Source organism: Colias croceus, chromosome 21 (genome assembly GCF_905220415.1).
Source record: "Colias croceus chromosome 21, ilColCroc2.1".
NCBI lineage: Eukaryota > Metazoa > Arthropoda > Insecta > Lepidoptera > Pieridae > Colias > Colias croceus.
The window spans coordinates 3,630,134-3,652,140 of NC_059557.1; the positions used below are offsets into that span (position 1 = coordinate 3,630,134).

The following is a 22,007-nucleotide window of genomic DNA, read 5'->3' on the forward strand; positions in this document are numbered from 1 at the left end:
AATTTATTTTTCTCATCTGGCAAGCAATTGCTAAGCCTTGTGTCATAGACAATATTATTATAATAAATACAAAATATGTACATTTGGTTTGAAAAAAGTTTTATTTATAGAATCCTACGAAAATTGTACAACTTTTAATAATTATCAACTTTTGGCCTATGAATATTTTATAATAGATATTGTAATTATATGAGTCTTTAAAAAAAACATTGTATCATTACAATTTTCTACAAAATTAAAATAAAATGGCTTCCAAAAGCTTAAATCGCTACAGTTTATATTCCTATTAATGGTTCAAATGATTTATAAAAATCTTTAAATAGTAGCAGAAATGGCAACACAACTATTACGAAAACAAGAAATCCAAAGACAAGGTGAAAGAAACCGAATGAAAGTTCGCTTTCCGCCACATGTCCGCCATATCTACTACATTTTCTTCTAATACTGACGTTCAATATTATTTCGTATTAGATAGAAGTGTTGTGTAATATTTTGTTGTTAATTTAATTAATTTTTAGTTTATAATAGTCACGGTGAGTTTAATTTAAAGTGTTAATATTCATTAAAAGCATTTTTAATTAAAAAATGTTTTAACCGCGGTGTCTAGGGGATTGTGTCAATGCTTAAAATTATTTTGTTATCATACAATTCCCTAAAATCATACGACAAAATAAATCAAATAATAAGGAAATATTGTTTTGGATATAGCGTATACGTGCATTTTATTTGACTACTCGTTTTACATTGTAACATACGGAATATATTCCTCTCTAGACCCTGGATGCACGAAGTGAGGATGGAGTCGCCGAGAAAATTTAATGACTGTTACTTCTACTATTATTCTACTTGCACTAAGGTATGGTTAATTTTATTTATTTACATTAAAAGTATTTTTATTTAACGTGTTTTATCGTTTACATAACGCCATAGCGTGTACCGTGTAAAATAATTTAATCGTTCGTTTTATTTTCGTATTTAACGACCGCGATAAAACATGAAATTCATTAAATTTTTCCAAGAATTTATTATAACATTTTTATATATTTTATAATAGTTTGTGGTAGATTGTTAATTAAATATAAATGCTGATAGAAGAATTATTTAACAGGGTGATAACTGTGTGTTTCGCCATGAGCCTTCGGCCCTTGGATGCGAAACAATGTGCACAGCTTGGCAGCAGGGCAAGTGTCTAGATAAACACTGTAAACTCCGTCACATGGAACTAAGGGTGAGTGATTGGAAATATTTAGCTTTAATTTGCTGTGAAATACATTCAGTTATTTTACTTCATGTTTAATTCTGGATTATAACAACTCGTTGTGATACCTACTCAATTCTTGTATTATTTTGCCGAGCAACAACTTTTTAATGCATTTATGTACACTTTATTTTTTGTTCCAAATAATCAATTGTTGAATTTATCATAACTGGTTCATTGGTATTACAGAAAAACCGTAAGCAAATCCCCTGTTACTGGGAGAACCAGCCAGGAGGCTGCCGCAAGAAGCACTGCCCATTTATGCACAAGAACCCAGATGCTCGCACTGATGGCATAGCCCCAAGTCAGCCAATACCTGTTGCTACCGTATGTATTGTCTTTTCTTAAAAACATTATAATGTTGTGTATGTTTTTAATAACTCAGCCCCTGGAATCACAGACACAATAATAATCTATTGTGTCGTGGTCAGATCGGGCCGCTCGGGGCTCAATGGGTTAAATAAGAATAACAACTTATAATATGTTAAGATACTCTTTTTATTTTCTCAATTACTTGTGTATCTGTGTCAATATTTGGTCACTTTCAGACCATTTGGTAAAATAAATTATACAAATTAGTTCCTATTATCTATGATGCCTAACATACAAATAAAAATACAACTTTGTATAGATCAATCTCATCAAATTAATATTTTTTTAAACTATATAAAAAAGGCCAAAGAAACAAAATTAGTTATGTTACAACTTAATAATAAACAATTATGTGAATATGTATTCTTGTACAATATTCCAGAGCCCCGCCACCAGCAGCATACCAGAAGCGAGCGCAGAGCAGGCCCTCACCGGTGTGCCAACACCCAATGTGCCTCCACCAGCCGCTGTTCCGTTGCTGTGGCAGCAACAGCGCCAAGGTATAGCTCTTTAGATTATTGATGTGAGACAGTATGACCAATAAAGGAATACAGGGTCATTTACAAACTATGTTTAATTAAGTTTGACAATTTCTAATATTAACTTAAAAGGGTAGATAACATTTCTCAAACTTATTTTCAGAATGTTTTTATCTATATACCAATTGACAATAGATTTACATATAAAAATACCATTAAGATTAGATTAAAATTAACCAAAATGAGATCTAATTTCTTCCTCAATTTATTTGACATTTAAAAATCTAAGAAATCAGTAATGCTTAGGATATAAGTTTTTCGTTTTGTAGCATCACTAATTTTTATTGCATTACTACAACATTTCCAGCTGTAAATCTAAATTTCAAGATAACAATAAATCTTCTGTTTTTCGCAATATTATCACACAGCACTGACTATAATTATACGCCTATGCCTCCAATACTACTTATATACACTTTCCATATACTCTGGCACTACTAACACACCACTTCCCCCATTCCAGTGGTGCTCGACTCCGCGATCCTCGGCGTGCTGCCCGCGTCCACAGACCTCCTGGGCGGGCGGCGCGTGGTGGCCCACGCCCACACGCACGCCCACGCGCACCCGCACGCCCACGCGCACGCGCACTCCCACGCCCACGAGCCGTACGCACCCCACGCGCCGCTGCCCGTCGACCCGCTCGTGGTCAACTTCGAGGAAGGTATGCGCCTGTATTGAACGCGCCGAACGCCCTTGGACCGCCGCGGTTATTGTGCGCTGTGTAAGCGGTACGTGAGCGGTTCCTTTGTTTAGTGGAGTTCCCTGTGTTGCTATGGTAACGGTAGACGATTGAGATGTAAGCCGTTAATATTAAATGTGTGCGAAAACATAGATAGTCGATTGAAATGAATCGATCTTTGTTTTTTAAGAGTAGAGGGAATTGCATGTTAACAAACAGCATAATACAGAGCTAGTCGAATTTTGTAATACTATGAAGTATTGTACACATGAGGAACCGCTTACTAGAGAGAGTTGTCCAAGGGCGCAAATATACTATTCGAAGTGAAAAACTCATTTTAGATACATTCTATTCAGACGGTTTTCAGTATAAATTATCTGTAGTAATAAAAAAATAAGACATTGCATATTGTGTAAACGTATAAATATGTAGGAGTTTTCAGATATTATTTTTTCTGTAACTTGAAACTTTATCTGGCGGACATTTTAAATGTTTTCGAGTGAATCGATAACTCCTCAATATTTATATGAGTGAGCGAATCAAAAATATATTGTTTGTTAAATTCGCTCACACCCAAATGACACTGCATAGTTTTTAATTGTGGCGGAAATGTGATATATTCTGTCTTTTTTTTATACATTTTGGTTTAACTTTATTCCATAATATAATATCTGATATAAAGAAAAATTGACATAAGTCATAAATATCTTCTGCACTAAAGATATTTGTTGATGAATTAGGGAATAATTTTATTTATGAAAAGGCACTATGTCAAAACTACAAAGAATATGTACTCCTTATATATTTGGCCGAGCTGAAGTTAGGCGCGAATCGATGTAGAAAGTAAAATATTCACTACAACGAAAAATATTCTCTATACCACAGTAATAAGAACTACCAATTTAAGCAAGATAACAACACTAATGCCAACTATAAAATATGTGAAACATCGACATTATATTTTGTAAAAGTATTATGCAGGAAAGAACATATTGCTGCATATTATAGACTATGTATTTATATATACCATCATAAAACGCATGCAAGCGTCGCCACGCCAAAAAATTTGTTACGTGTGCCTATAGATGTTTCAAATCAAAAATCGTATATAAAAAAGAAATAGAAAAAACTTCAGTTCGGTCAATTAGTTTTGGATATTACGGTATTTATACAAAAATAAGGAGGAAAAATGGCAGCATAGAAACACTGGATACATAAAATTTACAGTATAGATAGGTTATAATTGAATTATTTGGAAAGCAATATGAGTATCAACTGGTTGTAATGCTAAATCCTGGATGATTTAGAAAAAAAAAATAGGGAAACTAGTTTGTTTTTTATAAAGGTTGTTAGGCGAAAGTTAAATGAATTAGCTTAGAAAGGAAAAGAGAGATGAAGTAGAGGTTTTAGTGTCAAAGGGCTTTGGAGAATGTAATAAAAGGCCATTTTTTAGCTCATCCTTAAGAAGGCAGAATTTGTCACTTGCCATTCATAAGTTGATGAATTCACGTATATTTAGAGATAATATTTATTTTCACATGTTATATTATTTTAGTTTCTTTAAATATATTTTTTCTTATAGATTATAAAGTAAGTGTGCAAAGATTATTTCTTATATAGATACATACATTAGCAAATGTAATTCAAAAGATTTTTATTTTGGGGTAAATTTGATATTATATAAAATAACCGTTTATGCCGTGTGTCCTTTATGAATTTTAAAATAAAATTAATTGTTTTAAACTAAAATGAAATTTTGAAATATGAACTAATTAAAATGTATTGAAAATAAAAGTGTTGGGTTGTGGTCTCTTCCATTTTTGGACACACTGTATCAAACTGCATATACAACTGATGTTATGTTTAGAGAGGAAAGTCGTATTATTTTTATGGAGCCAGAAGCGGCAGAGTTTTGTTTATAACTTAGATTTTATTTTATAAATTTTCACTATATTTATAACCTATAGACTATTTTTAGCTCTCTGAGTCCGACCGTAAATGAAATTAGCTAGCGAGGTCGGTATTTTTGTATGTGCAATAATTTAGAGACATATTCTCGTTCATATCTTAGCTAATTATATCTATTAGAAGAATATTGTAACTCGCTTTTTCATTTTTCTAGTTATAATAACGCACCCGCATTTCAAATATGTCTAATGGATCCGTTTGAAATGCGGTGCCCACTTAGACGTCGATGTAATCCTTGTCTAATCCAAGTACATAGTGATAGGTTAACGATTTAAAAAATAAAAATATATATACACGATACTGTAACTCATTAATATTAGGTGAAATGAGAAAAAAAAAGAAAAAAAAGTAATGCTTGATGCGTTTAATATTGTAATTTGTACGTCTAGAGAAATTAAGAGGTTCGCGTCTTCTTACATGATTTATATTTCGCACTGTGAGCGTTTAATATATGAGTAAAAAAAAGAAAAAAAAAAGTAGTTAGGTAGGCGGATAGATGTCACAGCACTGCAATTAGACTGAGACGATGTGAATTGAACATTTTGTTTTGTAATACTGTGATTTCTATTGCGGTTTTTAAAATTTTCGTGCTTAAGAAACGTATTACCGAGTTAGGTGACATAAAGTATATAATATTAGGTATTGAAGTATGACGGAGCATTCGCTTGGAGCATCCAACACCGGCACTGTAGTCTGAATAGCGGAATTGGTTTCGTTTCATATGAGATGTTACATTGTTTTGCACTGACAGTAAAGTTCCTATTGTTACACTTCGAACACGGAATGCTTGTAATTAATGGGAAAATTCGTTAGGGTCCACGGTACGCCTAGTCATTATATTATTTATGTACGACGATTATTTAACAATATTTTAACCTAAAAACATAGATTTTAATTGGTGGTGGGTATAGAGATAGCGCGTGGGATTTTTTTATTTTTGTCTAATAAAAATAGGATTCAAATTGAAGCGACTGTGGCTTTAAAAGTTTGTTATTATTTGGCGGTTTCGGTAATTGAGTACAAAATGTCATCTTGGTAGGCAGCTCATTTATTCGGTTTCGTTTGTACCTGTTTAGTTTGTATGTTTTACAGGTATATAGATATACTGTGTTTTTTTTCTATTTATATATCGATACGTAAGCGTTTTGTTCAATATAACAGAAATGGAATGGGAAGACTGCTTTTTATAATGGTTTATAATTTGGATAAAATTGCATAATATGTATATTATTATGTACGTAAATAGTCAAGTATTTATTGAGACTTATTTTAAAATTGTTTTGAAAGAAATTAAAAGAGACGGAAGACGTTTGTTTTATACATGTATCATAGTTTTAAGGTTTTGTACCGAAATGATAAATTCGCAAAGGTATTAATATATATGTATTACAGGTCAATATTTTATCTTTATTAATACATGTATGGAAGGAATGGCGGTTAGGTTGTATCGGTATAGGCGTGGGTGATCCAGGGATGGCCTGCTTCAGTTTACAGCGTCCTTTAGTTATGTTATGGAGTTATGTATTGTTTAAATTTTAAGGCGCATTGAAGTGTCGTGGGCATGCGTGGAATCCCATAATATCGTCTATACACGTAGTACAAGTCGATACGTAGAAGGTTTTCTGTTATGTTAATGTTCGGGGACGGAACGCTCCGAGTTTCTCGTTCACTTCTCGAGGAGACGTTGTTATTTTAATATTAGCATTACTATAAGAGTTTCAATAATTTTAGAGCGATGCGTATCGAGCACTTCGATTTATACTAATTTAACCGGTAACGAGAATGTACTCTGGCTTTGTTTTAACGAAATTGTGTTAATTTATCGACGAGCAAATAAATACGTTTCGTATTATGATTTTTGTAATTATTTTTGACCGTCCACCCCCGAGTCAGTTTCAGATGCTTGCGAGGAACACACCAAGTTTTCGTGGTCGTATCAAAATTAATTACGAAAATCATGTACGAGTTGAGAACGGGCCTTAACGATCACTTGGTGTGTTCCGCAGAGTCGGACAACGAGAGCGCGCCTTCCACTACTCCCACCAAGGGCGAAGTCTTCGACGACCCTTCGCGAATAGCTCGCTCCAAGTCCCAGGAACTGCTGCTGCTGGAAAAGATACAAGCCGAAGCCGCCGCCTTTTACAACTACGACTCTCTCCCACCGGCCGAACCGCCTAAAGAACGAAAAATAGTCCGCACCAACCTCACTAACAAATACGACAAACTGACCCTCGACGAGATCGCAGGTAAGCAACCGGCCACGGAACGAAGGAACTCGTTGGACTTCAAAGTTCTATCTCTTGATGAAATCAGGGCCAGAAAAAAAGTGTCCGAAACAATAATACACACTACGCCTATAACGCTAAATTTAAGTAGGAAGAGAAAATTGTCCACCCAAGAGACGATAACGACGTCGGGCAATAAAATGATTAAATTAGTTAGGAGCAATTCGATAGTTTATAAGAAGGTGGATAAGAATGCGCCTGCGCAACCGAGTCAGACTAAATCGGATGGTAAAAAGACAGATGAAGTTAATAGTAGAAAGAGAACGTTATCAGAACAGAGTGATGTGTATGAAATGCAAGAAGATGAGCTAGTCGATAATTGTTACGAGTTTAAAAGAATCAAAATTGGAGAGCATACCTCCAAACCTCGACTTATTAGGAGTCGTAGCACAAACAAATCAATCAGCGAAAGTAAAGACGATGACTATTGTAGAACAGATCAAGACTCGGATACAGATGTACAATTTGTTAGCGTGGAGTTAACAGAAAAGTGTTTTGATGATAAGAATTCTGACAGTGATATTATAGAAGTGGAAACTACAAGAATGGGCGAGCCAGTCGATGTTGTAGATCTGTGTGATGAACAGGAAGACAATGAGATTACAATCGCCGATTTAGACCTAGATTTAGTTAAGAATGTTCCAGACGTAGTCGCCAGTTGTCGCAATGTATTAACTAAACCTGACGATGATAAAGACATTTTAAGCGATATAGATGCTATCCTGGAGGATTTATGATCGTAGATTAATTCATAGGGCTTAACACAATATAGGTTGTAAAACGTGATTTAGTTCAAACTGTAAATTATTTCAATTACCTACGCCTTATTATATATTATAATAGCGATTTGGTAACAATTTTTACCAAAAGACATGTTATTAGTGGTACTACGTTACGTAGATTTTTTTTAGTTTAGTGTTTCTAAACTATTTAACATTTTGATATTATTGAATGACGACATCGTTTTGAAAAAGCTGTGCGATATTCGTATGAGAGCGTGATTAGTATTTATTATTATTTTTCGTATATAAGCACATTATTAGATGGGTAGATTAATTTGTTCTTAAAAATTAAACTTGTGTTTTCTGTGTTTTGAAGGCTATTTTCTAAATAATGTAAAATGTAACTTGCAATAAATATCTCAGGTTAATTCTCTCGTTTTCCATAGAAGCAAGGTATATTTTTCTATTTCCTTTTCCTTAATTCAGTGAAACATTTTTGTATATAAATTCATAGAAAATGTATATAGTGGTACGTTTTTAGCTGTGGAAGAGGCAGGGCTATGCCCTGGTCCCGGATCTCGAAGATGGCCATACTGGTGGTCTGAAGAACTTACAATTTTACGTGAAAAACGTATAAGAAAAAGACGAGTATATACCAGGCTGCGTAGACGCAAACGTCGTGATGAAGAACTAGAAAAACAAAGTTATCTGGAATATCGTGCGGCTGAAACGGAGTATAAAATAGCTAGAGAAAAAATTAAAGCAGAAAAGGATTTGGCTTTAGGAATTAGTGAGAGCCAGCAACAGGTTTCAACCATTCGTTGAACGTTTGGGACAAAAACTGATCCAAGCATTGGACATTATGGTTCCAAAAAGAAATGAGATTTTTTAAGTGTGGAAAGACGCCCATAGATGGCATATCATACGAAAGTGTATAGTGAAGCAAGCAAGCTATTTGTCAATCACTGCCAGAATTTTATAAGTACATAACTTGTTTGACTCAATATTTGTTAGGCTCAAGAAGCTTATATCTAATACACTGGAGATTGCACTATGACCATTGACTTGTCACAAGAAAATATAACCTTGAATGACGTCAGTGTTGTTTTTTGTCTCTTTCTGTGGGTGACCACACTGGTTTGTATATTCAGGATTTTTCGAAATAGAAAAAACTAAAAATCATGGTCTATAAATAATAACGACATATATTTTTAACAGTATTAATTATATTATAATATTACTGGCCATACTTTATAGGTACATACAATTTTAATTGGTATAGAATGATAGTTTTAAATAACTCTTGGCTACAAAGCCTGGATATGAACCGATATATAGCATTAACATCCTTTGTAAATAGAGGAAAGTTGTGTTTTGCATCAGATGCTGTTTACCAAATTGTAAGCTACTCAGATCTTTCTTCTTTCTTTTTAAACGCGTTGCTTCGACGGGTCAATTTCAAGCCAAAATCATCAAAGAAAAACTGTTTATAATAAACGCCTTGCACAACAAAGTTTATTTTTCAAAAGGTATTTTTTTCTGGGTCGTAATCCTCAGTATTTTTACCCTTGATGGGCACGTATATATTTCTTTTTATTTTCCTTTTTGGAAAGCTGAAATACCTAAAACAAAAAATATGAGGTAAGTTAAAAAAGTATAAATTTCAATGTAAAAACGAACAATCTTAGAACTACATGTGAGTGCAATACCGATGTCGAGTGTTGTTTCATTACTAGTAAAAATCTTGAAAATGGTGTTCTAAATTTCATCATAATATTGTTATTACAATATATTCTCTTCACTATCCATAAAAACTCGTCATCATGGTTACCTTACTTGTTAATTTTGTTTATTGAAAACTTGTTGAAAAATGATAAAGTATTAGGAAAATAACAAATTTAACATGACTGCTTTCTAAAATGATGCAAAATTTTACAATTTTTGCCATTGAAATGATTCTAAACAGGTAAATGCAGCAGTATTGAGGAATATTGTAAATAACGTAAATATACACTTGCCTGTGAAATTCTATGCCAGAATTTGGTGTCCAAACACTTCTGCAATTTTTCACAATGCAATACATTATTTATATTCGGAAAATATTTATTAAATACGCAACAATATTAACTTAATTATTCGAAGCGACGCAATTTTTTTGACACTTATGCCATATTGTCAAAGTGAGAGTTGCTACAATTTTATTATGGTAACTACCCATAATCAGGGAGTATCGCTTTTTAATAATTGGTCCGATACTTATTTTATTTAGCAGAAATAATAATTGTCTCATCCAACAATGCTTCTGAATGACGTTGTTGGCAATTTATCAACAAACTCATGTACAAAAACTAACCTTTTGCACAGAATATTACGGCATACATAGTAGCCTTGGGAAAACTTCGTATTAACAGTGGCAATACCAAGTTAGGTGTGAAAGTGATAAAACACAACAATTTTCTTGTTACACGTCAAATGTTCATACCGAAACCTCCAGTGTATAAGATATAAGCTTCTTGGTTAGGCTTAACTAGAGTCTACACTTTGCTAAATTATGAAAACATGTTGAATATTGTTATGAATAAAGTTTTTTTAGTTCATAACTCAGGAATCTGTTTATCTGTCTCTTTCACACGTAAAAGTACCATGTCTGTCTTACAATGTGTAACTAAGTTAATGTAATTTACTTATTTGTTTTCGTTATGTATTTCTGTTATCTAAAAAACTTGTATTATCTGTAATTAGTCTTCAAAAAATGAAAATCAATATAAAACTGAAAATTTTTGAGCTTTAATTAACGTTATGGTTAATAAAAAATATTACATGATTCGTTTGTTTTTCTTTTCAACCCTTATTTATTTATACATATATACTTTGATTATTATTTTTACGAAAGACAATCAAACATGAGATAATGTAACTAGTTCATGTAGTGTTTTTGTTCATTTTTACAACTTTATAACACAAACAAAAGTTATAAAGTAGAAAAAGGAGTGGGGGTAAAATAATACACAACATATCCTCCAAAAATGTAATATAATATAATGAAATTAATAAAACGTTTTATCGACATCACACAATTATTCACAATGTTAAGTACCTATCAAGTTTACATTTATATTAATAAATTCGAAATTAATTACCTAAATAATTGATTTTTGTACACTAGATGCCTTATTTTAATGGACTTTGAGTTCTACGGTTGTGAGAAGTACCTAGTTACTGTTGTGCTTAGTACCAAAGGTTTTGTAGCTAAGCTATATCGTCCTATGCTTATAATAAAACGATAAACGATGCATTATAACTCAAATCATATAACATAGGTACCTACTAAAGTAAATTATTTCGAAGTAAATTTACCATGAATTTCACATTTTAAATAGCATTCTGTTGGGACCAGAAGCGTAGCGTGCCTTGGCGGGGCCCCGTATAAAAATTTGTTTGGGGGCCCTTAGGAAGGGTAAAGATTTCTCACAAAAGCGCACGTTGGGGGCCCCCTTGGCGCGGGGGCCCCGTGTAATTGATACGGCGGTAGCTACGCCCCTGGTTGGGACGACAATTCATAAAGAATCGAACCCAAGATTTGCATGTAATTTTTAAGCTTACGTACATTGCTATGTTTTTGTAAATTCTAGCAGCTGATAAGCATAGGACGATATTGCAATCTAATTTATAAATTTCTCTACTCATTGAAAAGAAATACATAAAAAAATCTGATCACAAATGAAAGGATGTAAATGATCACATATTAGTTCAAACGTTTACCATTTAACAATAAAGTCTTAATATTTACATGTTTTCTAAGAAGCCCTGTTGATTAACAAAATAACACCTAATTACTTTATACGTAAGTATTAAAATTATTACAATTTGCAGAAATGAAAACTATTACAATTACATGTTAATACAAAGATGCACTAAATACTAAGTATGCTTATTTTAATGGTAAGTATAATACATACATACATTTTGATTTTTGAGCCCTTATTTTGTGCTCTATGTGCTGGCTAACAGATATGTTAATTCTTTATACTATCGGTTGGTAGAATAGTTATTAGTTACAACTAAAAAAATACTTCATCTAAAGGAAATTTACAATCAGGAATTGAGGTAACACACCAGTTAAATATTATAATAAGCACTTGGTATAAATAAGTTTCTAATATATTTTTATGAAATGATACGAGTTTAAAACAGAAATAATTCCTTAAAACTGACGATGCTATTTTAGTTTTACCTAATAGTTGTGATGTACATTTTCTATGTGCGATTTGTGACAGATAATATGTAACTTATGGTTTATCTTTATAAAATAAATATTTAAACAAACGTGTGATACGTTTATGCAAATGCTCATTAATACTTACTAATAGATATTAAAAAGTATGTCTTTTACATTACTCTCTCATCTTTTATTCTCAGCTTAACTAAAGAGCCGATTGGAATAAAAAATAGTAAAAAAAGCTATGGGACCAGAGCAATGCTTAGAAGCTCTTATGAAGTAGGTAAGTATGTGTGAAAATTTAAGAAGAAAAAATTACATTATGTAGGTAGGTATGAAAATTGGGATTTAAAAATAGTCGATAACCACCTTGTTGTTATTAAGTATAATCCTTACATAAAATATTATATAATACAGCACAAATCACAAATAATTATTGCAATATAAGCAACAATAAATTTATGATTTATAGAATCACATTGACCTATATTCTTGCAATAAAAAGCCACATTGATTAAACGAGAACCAAATATAAAATGGAATTTAATTTGTTGATTATTATTAATATATTTGGCGTGGATTCACAATTAAATGCTATATTATGTTATCAAATATGAAATTTAGTGAATCAATCCAATATCATACACTCGAAATTGATGTGTTGAACTTTTTTTTTAATTACTTATGTAATTATAGGCTTTAAAAATTACGAACTGAAGAACTAAAGCCTGTCAACACCAAAATTACAATCATTAAACGATAGGATCCCTACCGAAAGATGTTAATAATAATTGTTCTAAGACATACGTTCTTGGGACAAAATGGGACACAATCACACAACACATTTGATCTCTAAAATAAATAATTTTTTAACAATATTCCCGGCAAATGACATAAAATTACTAGAGCTTAGCTTTTTAGTTATCTAGTCACATTAGTTATTAATAATAATGGTACCTAGTAAAAATAGCAGTAGGTAACTAAAATACACTGAAAATGTAAAACCAGAAATGAATAAGTGTCACAAAATTTATTGATCATTTTGTCCCGTGTTCTTTAAAAGCGTTTTCAACCCTCCAAGGAGAAAATTCTCGAAGGTCTAGTATGTAGTGTTGAGGTCTAGTTCCACCAGGGTCACTGCAGGCGCGACCAGTACTGCTGCGAGTCCTGTCCGGGCACGGCCAAAGGAACTGATACCCCGGCGCCCAGGAGACCTCCTAATTCTGAGGATTATGTTTGGAATTAGGTTCGGTAGTTGTATTTTGTAAGGGGAGATAATACAGTGTCTATTATTGCCCACGATAACCATTCTTAGATAATTAATTTATTCTTCCGTAAAAGGACAAAGAAATGTCATTTAAGACCTGGATATCGCAAAGCTACAATAGGTCTCTGAAAAATGTTGCCGACTCTATGCAGTATTGCATCTTATAACTTGAATTTAAATTGTACAAACACATTGTAATAAAATAAAAAAACGACGTGTGGCACTCGGGGACTGCCGCGGCAAAGCTATTGCATGCTATGCCTTCAAGCCACACCTCCGCCCGTCGGAGTGGGGAGCGTGAGGTTTTTTCGTTACGGAATTTCTCGATTCGGTCCCCGCGCTCAAGGCCCGCGATAGAAGCTATGCAATAGCTTAATAAATATTCAGTAACGAAGGCCTAATGTTAAACACCAATTTATTAAATAAATTAGTGATGCAACGAATACGAATACGAATATTCGTATTCGCCGAATAGTAGACATTTACCGAATATTCGTATTCGGCGAATATACAAATTTTTAAAAACGAATATTTTTGTACGCAACTCTATTTACTACAAATTTAAAAATCGCGCAAAAAAATATGACGTGTGCAGAGATTGCTGATCCACTGGCCTTTTGGCGAGAAGATGTCCATTTTCCAAGTCAGAAAAAACTCGCCCAAAAATATTTTTCACTGAAGCCATGTACAGTCGCTTCGGAAAGACTTTTTTAACGGCTGGAAACATCCAGACTGAAAAAAAAATCGCCTAAAACCAGAAAATCAATCAAAAAAAAATTTATGTTTTTTAAATAAAAATTTGCCTATTGTAAATTTTAATTATTAGAAGAGCAAACATTCATTAAATAAATAATTCTTTTATTACCAAGGCAAGATATTCGTATTCGTATTCGTATTCGCCGAATAGTAGGTTTGATATTCGTATTCGTATTCGTATTCGTAAAAGTAGTATTCGTTGCATCACTAAAATAAATCTGTCAATATGATAGTAAGATATTCTGTTAAACTCAATTACCTGGTGGAGGGGAAGCCGGTTCATGCTGGTACCCATGGTTCACATAGGGATGTGGCTGGCGGTATCCGAGCTCGTAGCGCGGGTAGCCCAGGAAGCCCCCCTTGCAGAGGTCGGCCTCGCTTCCCTCGCAGACTGACGCGTCGGAGACCATGCCGCTGCTAGCGCCGTAGCCCATGGGGGTTAGCGGGCTGTGAATGTTTAATATGTAATCTATTTGTAGGGCGACAGGTACACTGTATAATATGGGCATATGGCTACGTTGTATTTCTGAAATAAATATCATATTATGTTGAAGAAAGTGGTTTTATTGCTAAATACCTAATATCTTTATCTGTCAGAGAGAAAAGGTATGAAATCTACAAGCAGCCATCACTTCCGGCCTGAAAATTGTACAATGGTTATGACTTATGAGAAGCGTCAGCAGGTCTGTTTGTAGATTGAGCTGTGGTGACCTTCCAAGTGTGTAAAGAAGAATAGTTATTTTGTCCAGTTTAAAAACATATCAGATTGCAGTGGTAAGCCTGTAAGAATCATCATTTCTAGCCACCACATGCTCTTGGTTTTAAAACTCTACCAATAGCTATTGCGCGTTTAGTTCTAACTAGTTATTGTTCTAGCACCTCTTAAAACAGTTATAATTATCCTCACTGAAACTTTTGCAACAAATTGCTGTTCTTGCTCTCTTTGCCAATTCGAAACTTACTATATGAACCTGCTTATTCTAGTTCTATCAACATACCTGTAAGAATCCACATTGACCGGCGGCTGGTACGCATGGTGCGCGTGCGGGGCGGCGGGCGCGGGCAGCGGCGCGGGCGCGGGGTGCGCGGGGTGCGCGGGGTGAGACGGGTGTGAGGGGTGCGCGGGGTGTGAGGGGTGCGCGGGCGGCGGGTACGCGCAGTCGGGGCTGCGCCGTTGGCTGCGGATCTTCTCCTCGCGGCGCCACTTCGCGCGACGATTCGAGAACCACACCTTAATGTCGGGTTAGGTTAACAACACGCGCGCGGGACGCGACTTTTGGCTATTGATTGTTTCTACTCTTATGTATTTTAAAGCCCTCTTTATTGTATAGTGTAATATTGTAATAGTTTTTTGCGAGCGGCTTCGTCCGCATAGTCAAAGAAAACCCCGCATAGTTCCCGTTCCCGTGGGAATTTCAGAATAAAACCTATCCTACATCCTTCCTCAGGTTTCAAGCTATATCTGTACCAAATTTGAAGTAAATCCATGTAGTACTTTTTTAGTTTTGCCCGGACATACATACAGACAAACAGCATTGAGCTATTACAGTAAAGAGTTAGTTTTCACTTTTCAGACAATCGGTTTGAATGAGAGTGCAAACAAGAAAATCTAAAAATAGATTTAAACTGTAACCTGAGAGGTTACGGTTTGGTATACAGATAATTATTATCCTAATTACTTAATGATAAAAAAAATATAGAAATATTTTTTTATCATCATGTCATGTTAAGTAAACTAAAATAGATTGTTATCAATAAAAAATAAAGTATCTATGAAACAAAATATTTCGTGAAAATATATAAGACACAAAAAACTATTCCGCCCAACGTGGGGCTCGAACCCACGACCCTGAGATTAAGAGTCTCATGCTCTACCGACTGAGCTAGCCGGGCTGTGAAGGCGAACGGGAAATTAGCAACTAGCTTATAGGTATAGTATCTGTTTATATTTTTGGGTATACAAGAATATGATTATAGTACGGGAGCTAGCAACGTTTAAAAAAAAGTCATTTTAGTATAGTTGGGTTTTTGATATACTGTTTCTCTTGCTATTTCGGTTAGAGTCCGGGCTGTCTGGCTGGCCGCAGTGGTTGCGTTTATTAGTGCGCATCTTATCTGCACAGGAAAATATCCTTAATTTAAAGTCATTTTTTAACGCGTAATTTTTAATCTTTTGCCTTTAGATAGATCCATCAGACATAATTTTTTTATTGCAAGACGTTTTTTTCGTTGTAAAATAACTAGGTGCCATACGCAATTTTTATTTCAAAATAACTAAAATGTCATCGAAATAAGTGAAATTACATCAACATGAGTCCGCTTATAAGGTAAGTAATAACTTTATTATTTATATTATATTATCCTTTTTTAATACTTATATTGAATAATTAGTAAACTAATATTTTTAATAGATGGTTTCATATTTATTACACTTTTGGGTATAAATATGAATTTGATGATATTTGTATTTTCTAGTGTTTGATTTTACGCGAGTATTTTACATTTTGAAATTAAAGACTTGAGAAAATAATACAATGAATAAATCGCGTTTAGAATCCTTTAAAAAGTCTTTAATTTTTTGTTGATATTTGGTTTTTATCAAGTTTACATTAACGTCCTATTTGAGGTTCGTTGGGAAAAAGGAGGCGATATGGTAGATTGTTGCAATGAATATTATATATAGTATAAGTAACACAGTGATTAGAGGAAAGTAACCAAATATGGAATACCATTTTGTTTTTGGGATATAAAAATAAAACTTCACATAAATTAAATCTGTTTATTGTTTTTACTGATCAGTCATACATCTATGAGTAGTAATTAATAGCTTTTAACCAAAAATATCAGTAATCAAATTAAAATCTTACACAAAAAACAAAATCACAAAAGAGTAACCAAATATGGAATAGGTACCCATATATGGAATATAAGCAAAAATCAACATAACAATGACAAAAATATAATGAATATCTTTGAGATCAATTAAATGAATATAACATATTGTGATAAATGAAAGGAGTTACGTAATTACTTGCAAAAGTCACAAATCCAGATCCATCTGGAACAGCACATCATAATGTGTTCAGAGCCCATACATCAAGCATTTAATTCAACTTTCTCCACTTTCATCCATGGAAAGAAGTCTTGAACAGAACCTCCTGACTCTGCTGATGCATGTATGTTACTAAAAACAAACATTACATACAGTTTTTAAAGAAATAATAGCAAGTTTATAATATTCCATAATTAGACACCGACGACTGTCCATATTTGGATTTTTATACTAGTTCAAACTCTTCTAAATATTTTTTCATTTCACAATATTTTAAAGACAAAAGGTCACAAAGTAGTGAAATAAACATAATACCCGATATACTAAATAGTATAACACTTATCGAAACAAACATAATAGCCGATAATACTCATTTATTATTTACCTTAAAAATTTTCTGCACGGCAACAAAACAAAACACCCCTGCTAAATGTAAACCGTTCGCGCAACTAACTCGATGGTGTTAGTGCGATAATTAGTACACCAAATGAAACAGAAGATGGTCGAATGTTGCGATTCATACTTATAGTCTTAGAGAAATGAAGGAATTCCATATTAGGATACTATTCCATATTTGGTGACTTTCCTCTGCTTATCCTTCACTGGGACTCATGTTGATGGAATTTCACTTATTTCGATGATATTTTAATTATTTTGAAATAAAAATTGCGTCTGGCACCTATTTAACAACGAAAAAAACGTCTTGCAATAAAAAATGTGTGTCTAATGGATCTATCTAAAGGCAAACAATTAAAAATTACGCGTTAAAAAATGACTTTAAATTAAGGATATTTTCCTGTGCAGATAAGATGCGCACTAATAAACGCAACCACTGCGGCCAGCCAGACAGCCCGGACTGTAACCGAAATAGCAAGAGGAACAGCATATCAAAGAACCAACTATACTAAAATGCTCACTTGTCAACGTTGCTAACTCCTAGAATATTAGTACTTTTGTAAAATAGTTTATTTTTATCTCCCTCTTTCGTTTTTAGTTTCCGAAAAATAGGAGTGGGAGATATAAATAATTTTTACTAGAAAATAGTTCTGTATCTATGGTAATTTTTTTGTAACAAACATACAGGAACATAAGCAGGAACACATAATTTATTATTTAATCCCTTTTACTATAATATGCTTAGGATTCATATTTCATGTCATTATCAACTCAAAATATTATTATTTATCTGCCGCACAAGTAGGTACTTGTGAGAATAATTTCTTTTATCATAATTTTATTATTATAAAAAGCGGTTTCACGGTCAATATTCATATGTCGACATCATAAATTACTATAAATTATGTGTTATTTTCAAAGCCATTGTTCTATTTTTAACCGAATTAAAAAAACAATCCTTAAATTCAAATATTTAATCAATAGTAGCAGCTTACCTGTATTCTAGCTTCAGGGAGGCCGATCTTGGCGGCGAGTCTCTCTCTGGCAAACACATCTGGGTAGTGTGTTCGTTCGAATTCTATAACAATAATTATATTATTGCAGATAAAGTATTAACAGGATCATTTAATTACTACCTAAAATTCATAAAATGCAAAGTTTTACGATATTATTTTTATAGCTTTTAAACTTTCTAAGCAAAAGCACAGCTTTGAGGATTTTCCTCGTTGCCAACAGATGGCGTTGGTAGTAACATGATATACCAATTTAATGTGTAATTTCCGAGGGATTGTAACTGATGGTTATAAAATAAACTTTTACACATTATCTACGATTAATATTGTGTCTGATAAAAAAAAATTGAAAAGTTAATAAAATAACTCAAATGTGGTCGTCTTTGTTAGATTATTTCCTCTATTTTGCGTTAAACTGCACAAACTTTCAATTCGGAAAAAAAAATCGTATACCAATTATTAATAAGACAACTCAATGCATATTTATGTGATTAACCTACAACCATGAACAACCAAATCGCAAAAAACAATTTGACACCTACGTTTTAAAAGCATGACTACACTCATTCCAAGTTGTCGCTAAATAAAGTAAAAACCCAAACAATAAACACAGTATAAAACATAACATTTTACATCTAACTTTGAAACCACTAACCTCTCTCCAAGCTGTCAATCTGTTCATTAGTGAAGCTGGTGCGGTTCCTCTGCAGCTTGCGTTTCAGCCGGAGCCTTGCAGCATCCTCGTCAGCACCGCTAGAGCCGGCGTTGGAGTTGTCGCCTGAACCCGTCTCGTCGGAATTCAGGCCTTCTATGCCTTCCAGGGCTTCCTCGCCTGTTGAAAGTTTGGAGTTATAAAATAAATGAGTCTTTGAAATGCTTGTAATAAGGATAAGCTTAAACTGATAAGTAAATAGCTAGGTTATCTTGAAAAGGGATATATTATGTTATGTTTGTAGGATTAATAAGCTTTTAAAAGAGTGGTAATTTTATTGAAAAGAGATATTCATTTATAAAGTCAGTTAAGCTTTTGTCAACGGGTTTTTTATACAATAGGAATAGGTCATCAAATGTAAGTTGAACATGTAACTATATTTTCGTTGTCTTTGTTGTGGTAGGTACAAAATGTCTTGTTAAAACTCTTCAATAGTTAAAAAACTTGACATTGTAGTAGGAACATAATTAGGTAGAAGAAAGATTGTTTCACCAAACAAAATAAAATTTGTAACAAATAACATAAATTGTACCAAGTATTGTAGATAGGTAGGTAGATAGGTACTATATTTTACTAACAACTTTGATATCACCTCAACATACAAACGTATAAAATTAACGCAATGAATCACAACTCCCTTTAAATAATGTTCAAAGTATCAGATACGGAATCTTATCGCGACGTGTTTCCGCAAGTTGGGCAACAATCGTTACTCACAACTTAGTCAGTTGAAAACTCCGTGACATTGCTTTTGATTTATAACTATACTAGATTTCCGCCCGCGGCTTCGCCCGCGCAGTCAAAGAAAAACCCGCATAGTTCCCGTTCCCGTGGGATTTCCGGGATTGCGTCATTTTCCCGGGATAAAAAGTAGCCTATGTCCTTTCTCGGGAATCAAAATATCTCCATACCAAATTTCATGAAAATTGGTTCAGTAATTGAGGCGTGATTGAGTAACAGACAGACAGACAGACAGAGTTACTTTCGCATTTATAATATTAGTATGGATTCATTCTTGTTATACTTTGCGTTTAGTGTGAAGAATTTTCTAATATAATGTAATAAATATTTTATTTATTTTATTGTGCCTTGCGCTGATATTAATGCAAATTACTCAATGTTAATCACTACTTAGTATAAAACAAAGTCGCTTTCTATGTCCCTATGCCCCTATGTCCCTTTGTTACCTTTGCTTAAATCTTTAAAACTACGCAACGGATTTTGATGCGGTTTTTTTTAATAGATAGAGTGATTAAAGAGGAAGGTTTTAGTATATAATTTATTAGGTTTTAGAAAAAGCGGGCGAAGCCGCGGGCGGTAAGCTAGTGATTGAAAAAATTAAAAACACTATCTATCTCTCCCAAGCTGAATCCACATGTGGGATATTGAAATAAGATTTAAATGTACGCATTTTTTTATATGTAAAACGAATCTACGCATAATTTTATTTTTGTTTTACTATTCAGAAATTATGTAGCTTTCTAAATGTATTATCAAGATCAAACAAAAATACCTATATACATATTATATTTTATAGTATTATTATGATAATTTACATACCAAGTTTGTTACCTACCTTAGTATATTTAGTAGTTAAGTAGTACATACAGAAAAAGATATACAACAACATTCATTGTAGACATTATAACATTGCTGTGCTGAAATATTTATTTTTGTATATCAGAAGATGTCAATAAAATTGGAAGTACATATTTTGGAGTGATGTGCAATATTCGATCGAGGAAACATTCGTTTTCCTGGTTTGCGAATGAAGCAAAGGAAGGGGAATTCCCAGAAAACACATTATTCTGTCTTTTTGATATAGGAAGTTGTATTTATTAATAATAAAATTTTAATAAATCCATAATATGTTCTGGTATGTTATTTTAAGAATTAAAAAGTTAATTGTAGTTAATTTATTGTTTTTGTTTGAGTCAATAGTCTAATGATATTCACTTATACGTCGCTAGTAAAATCATATTTCTATCGAAATCGTGAAATTTTGTATGCAACAAACCAAACCTTTACTCCTTACTTCAATTACCTACGTTTTTAAAGGAGTACTGCGTACTTAATAAAGGTATAAAAACTTCGTTTAAACATTACACATATTTTTCTATTAATGAGCAAACATTCTCAAGGAATCTGTTCGTATTGTGTTCTAAATATATGTAATTCCGATTAGGAGGATAGGTTATTTTGCGGTAGATCTTGTAAATCTTGTAATCCTCTGAGATTCGCCGCTACGGCCCGCTACGGAGCGTAGTACCGTAGCCGCTACGGTGCTACGTAGATTGTTCGCCTTGATACTTGTTTGGATAATTATTTATTTTTATGAGAGTTTCATACTGTTGTTTTATGTTAGTAATTTGATTGCCAAACGTTGTTATAGACAACACCCATTAGACTTATATATTTAATATTATTTAAACTTACATTTTTTATATTTATTCAGTAAATTGACAAACAGTTTCTATACTCATTGAAAGTTATTAAACTACTGATATTAGGGATATTTTTTGCTATAGAACAAAAAATAGCTGAGACTGAACTTTCCAAGCCAGCAAAAATCTCAACAAAGTATCAAATAATATCCCTTATCTTTTAAGTTACAGTAGTAAATTTCAAGTGTCAAGACTGTTCGCTCCGGGTGTGTTGGCGGGGGTCTGTCGGGCGGTGGAGGGGGGGGGGGGGTAACGTGCGCGTTCATGTGGAAGGACACGATAACAGCCCAGCCTACCACGTAACCCTGGCGAATGCGATAGCGTT

At 33.3% G+C, this 22,007-nt stretch overlaps 2 protein-coding genes, 1 long non-coding RNA gene and 1 other non-coding gene across 4 annotated transcripts in view; 1 reads left to right on the forward strand and 3 right to left on the reverse strand.

The window, feature by feature from the left end:
• The first annotated feature begins 389 nt into the window (after positions 1 to 389).
• On the forward strand, positions 390 to 8,227 carry LOC123701406 (zinc finger CCCH domain-containing protein 11A-like). Its single transcript, XM_045648865.1, has 7 exons — positions 390 to 533; positions 775 to 856; positions 1,109 to 1,228; positions 1,448 to 1,585; positions 2,013 to 2,130; positions 2,633 to 2,830; positions 6,823 to 8,227. Exons 2-7 carry the CDS (start codon positions 782 to 784, stop codon positions 7,836 to 7,838), a joined length of 1,665 nt encoding a protein of 554 aa, XP_045504821.1. The 5' UTR covers positions 390 to 533; positions 775 to 781; the 3' UTR covers positions 7,839 to 8,227.
• Positions 8,228 to 13,005: 4,778 nt separating this feature from the next.
• Positions 13,006 to 22,007, reverse strand: part of LOC123701409 (paired box protein Pax-6-like) — a 49,156-nt gene continuing 40,154 nt past the window's right edge. Inside the window, exons 6-10 of the mRNA XM_045648872.1 lie at positions 19,182 to 19,358; positions 18,509 to 18,591; positions 15,064 to 15,296; positions 14,325 to 14,512; positions 13,006 to 13,265 (exon numbers count right to left, since the gene is read on the reverse strand). Coding sequence (XP_045504828.1) covers positions 13,177 to 13,265; positions 14,325 to 14,512; positions 15,064 to 15,296; positions 18,509 to 18,591; positions 19,182 to 19,358 — 770 coding nt within the window. The 3' untranslated portion in view covers positions 13,006 to 13,176. The remainder of the gene's footprint in view (positions 13,266 to 14,324; positions 14,513 to 15,063; positions 15,297 to 18,508; positions 18,592 to 19,181; positions 19,359 to 22,007) is intronic.
• Positions 15,886 to 15,958, reverse strand: Trnak-cuu. The gene has a single exon. It is a non-coding gene; the product is annotated as a tRNA-Lys (tRNA).
• LOC123701425 lies at positions 16,831 to 17,701 on the reverse strand. The gene is made up of 2 exons (XR_006752737.1): positions 17,503 to 17,701; positions 16,831 to 17,249 (listed from the first exon to the last, which is right to left on the reverse strand). It is a non-coding gene; the product is annotated as an uncharacterized LOC123701425 (long non-coding RNA).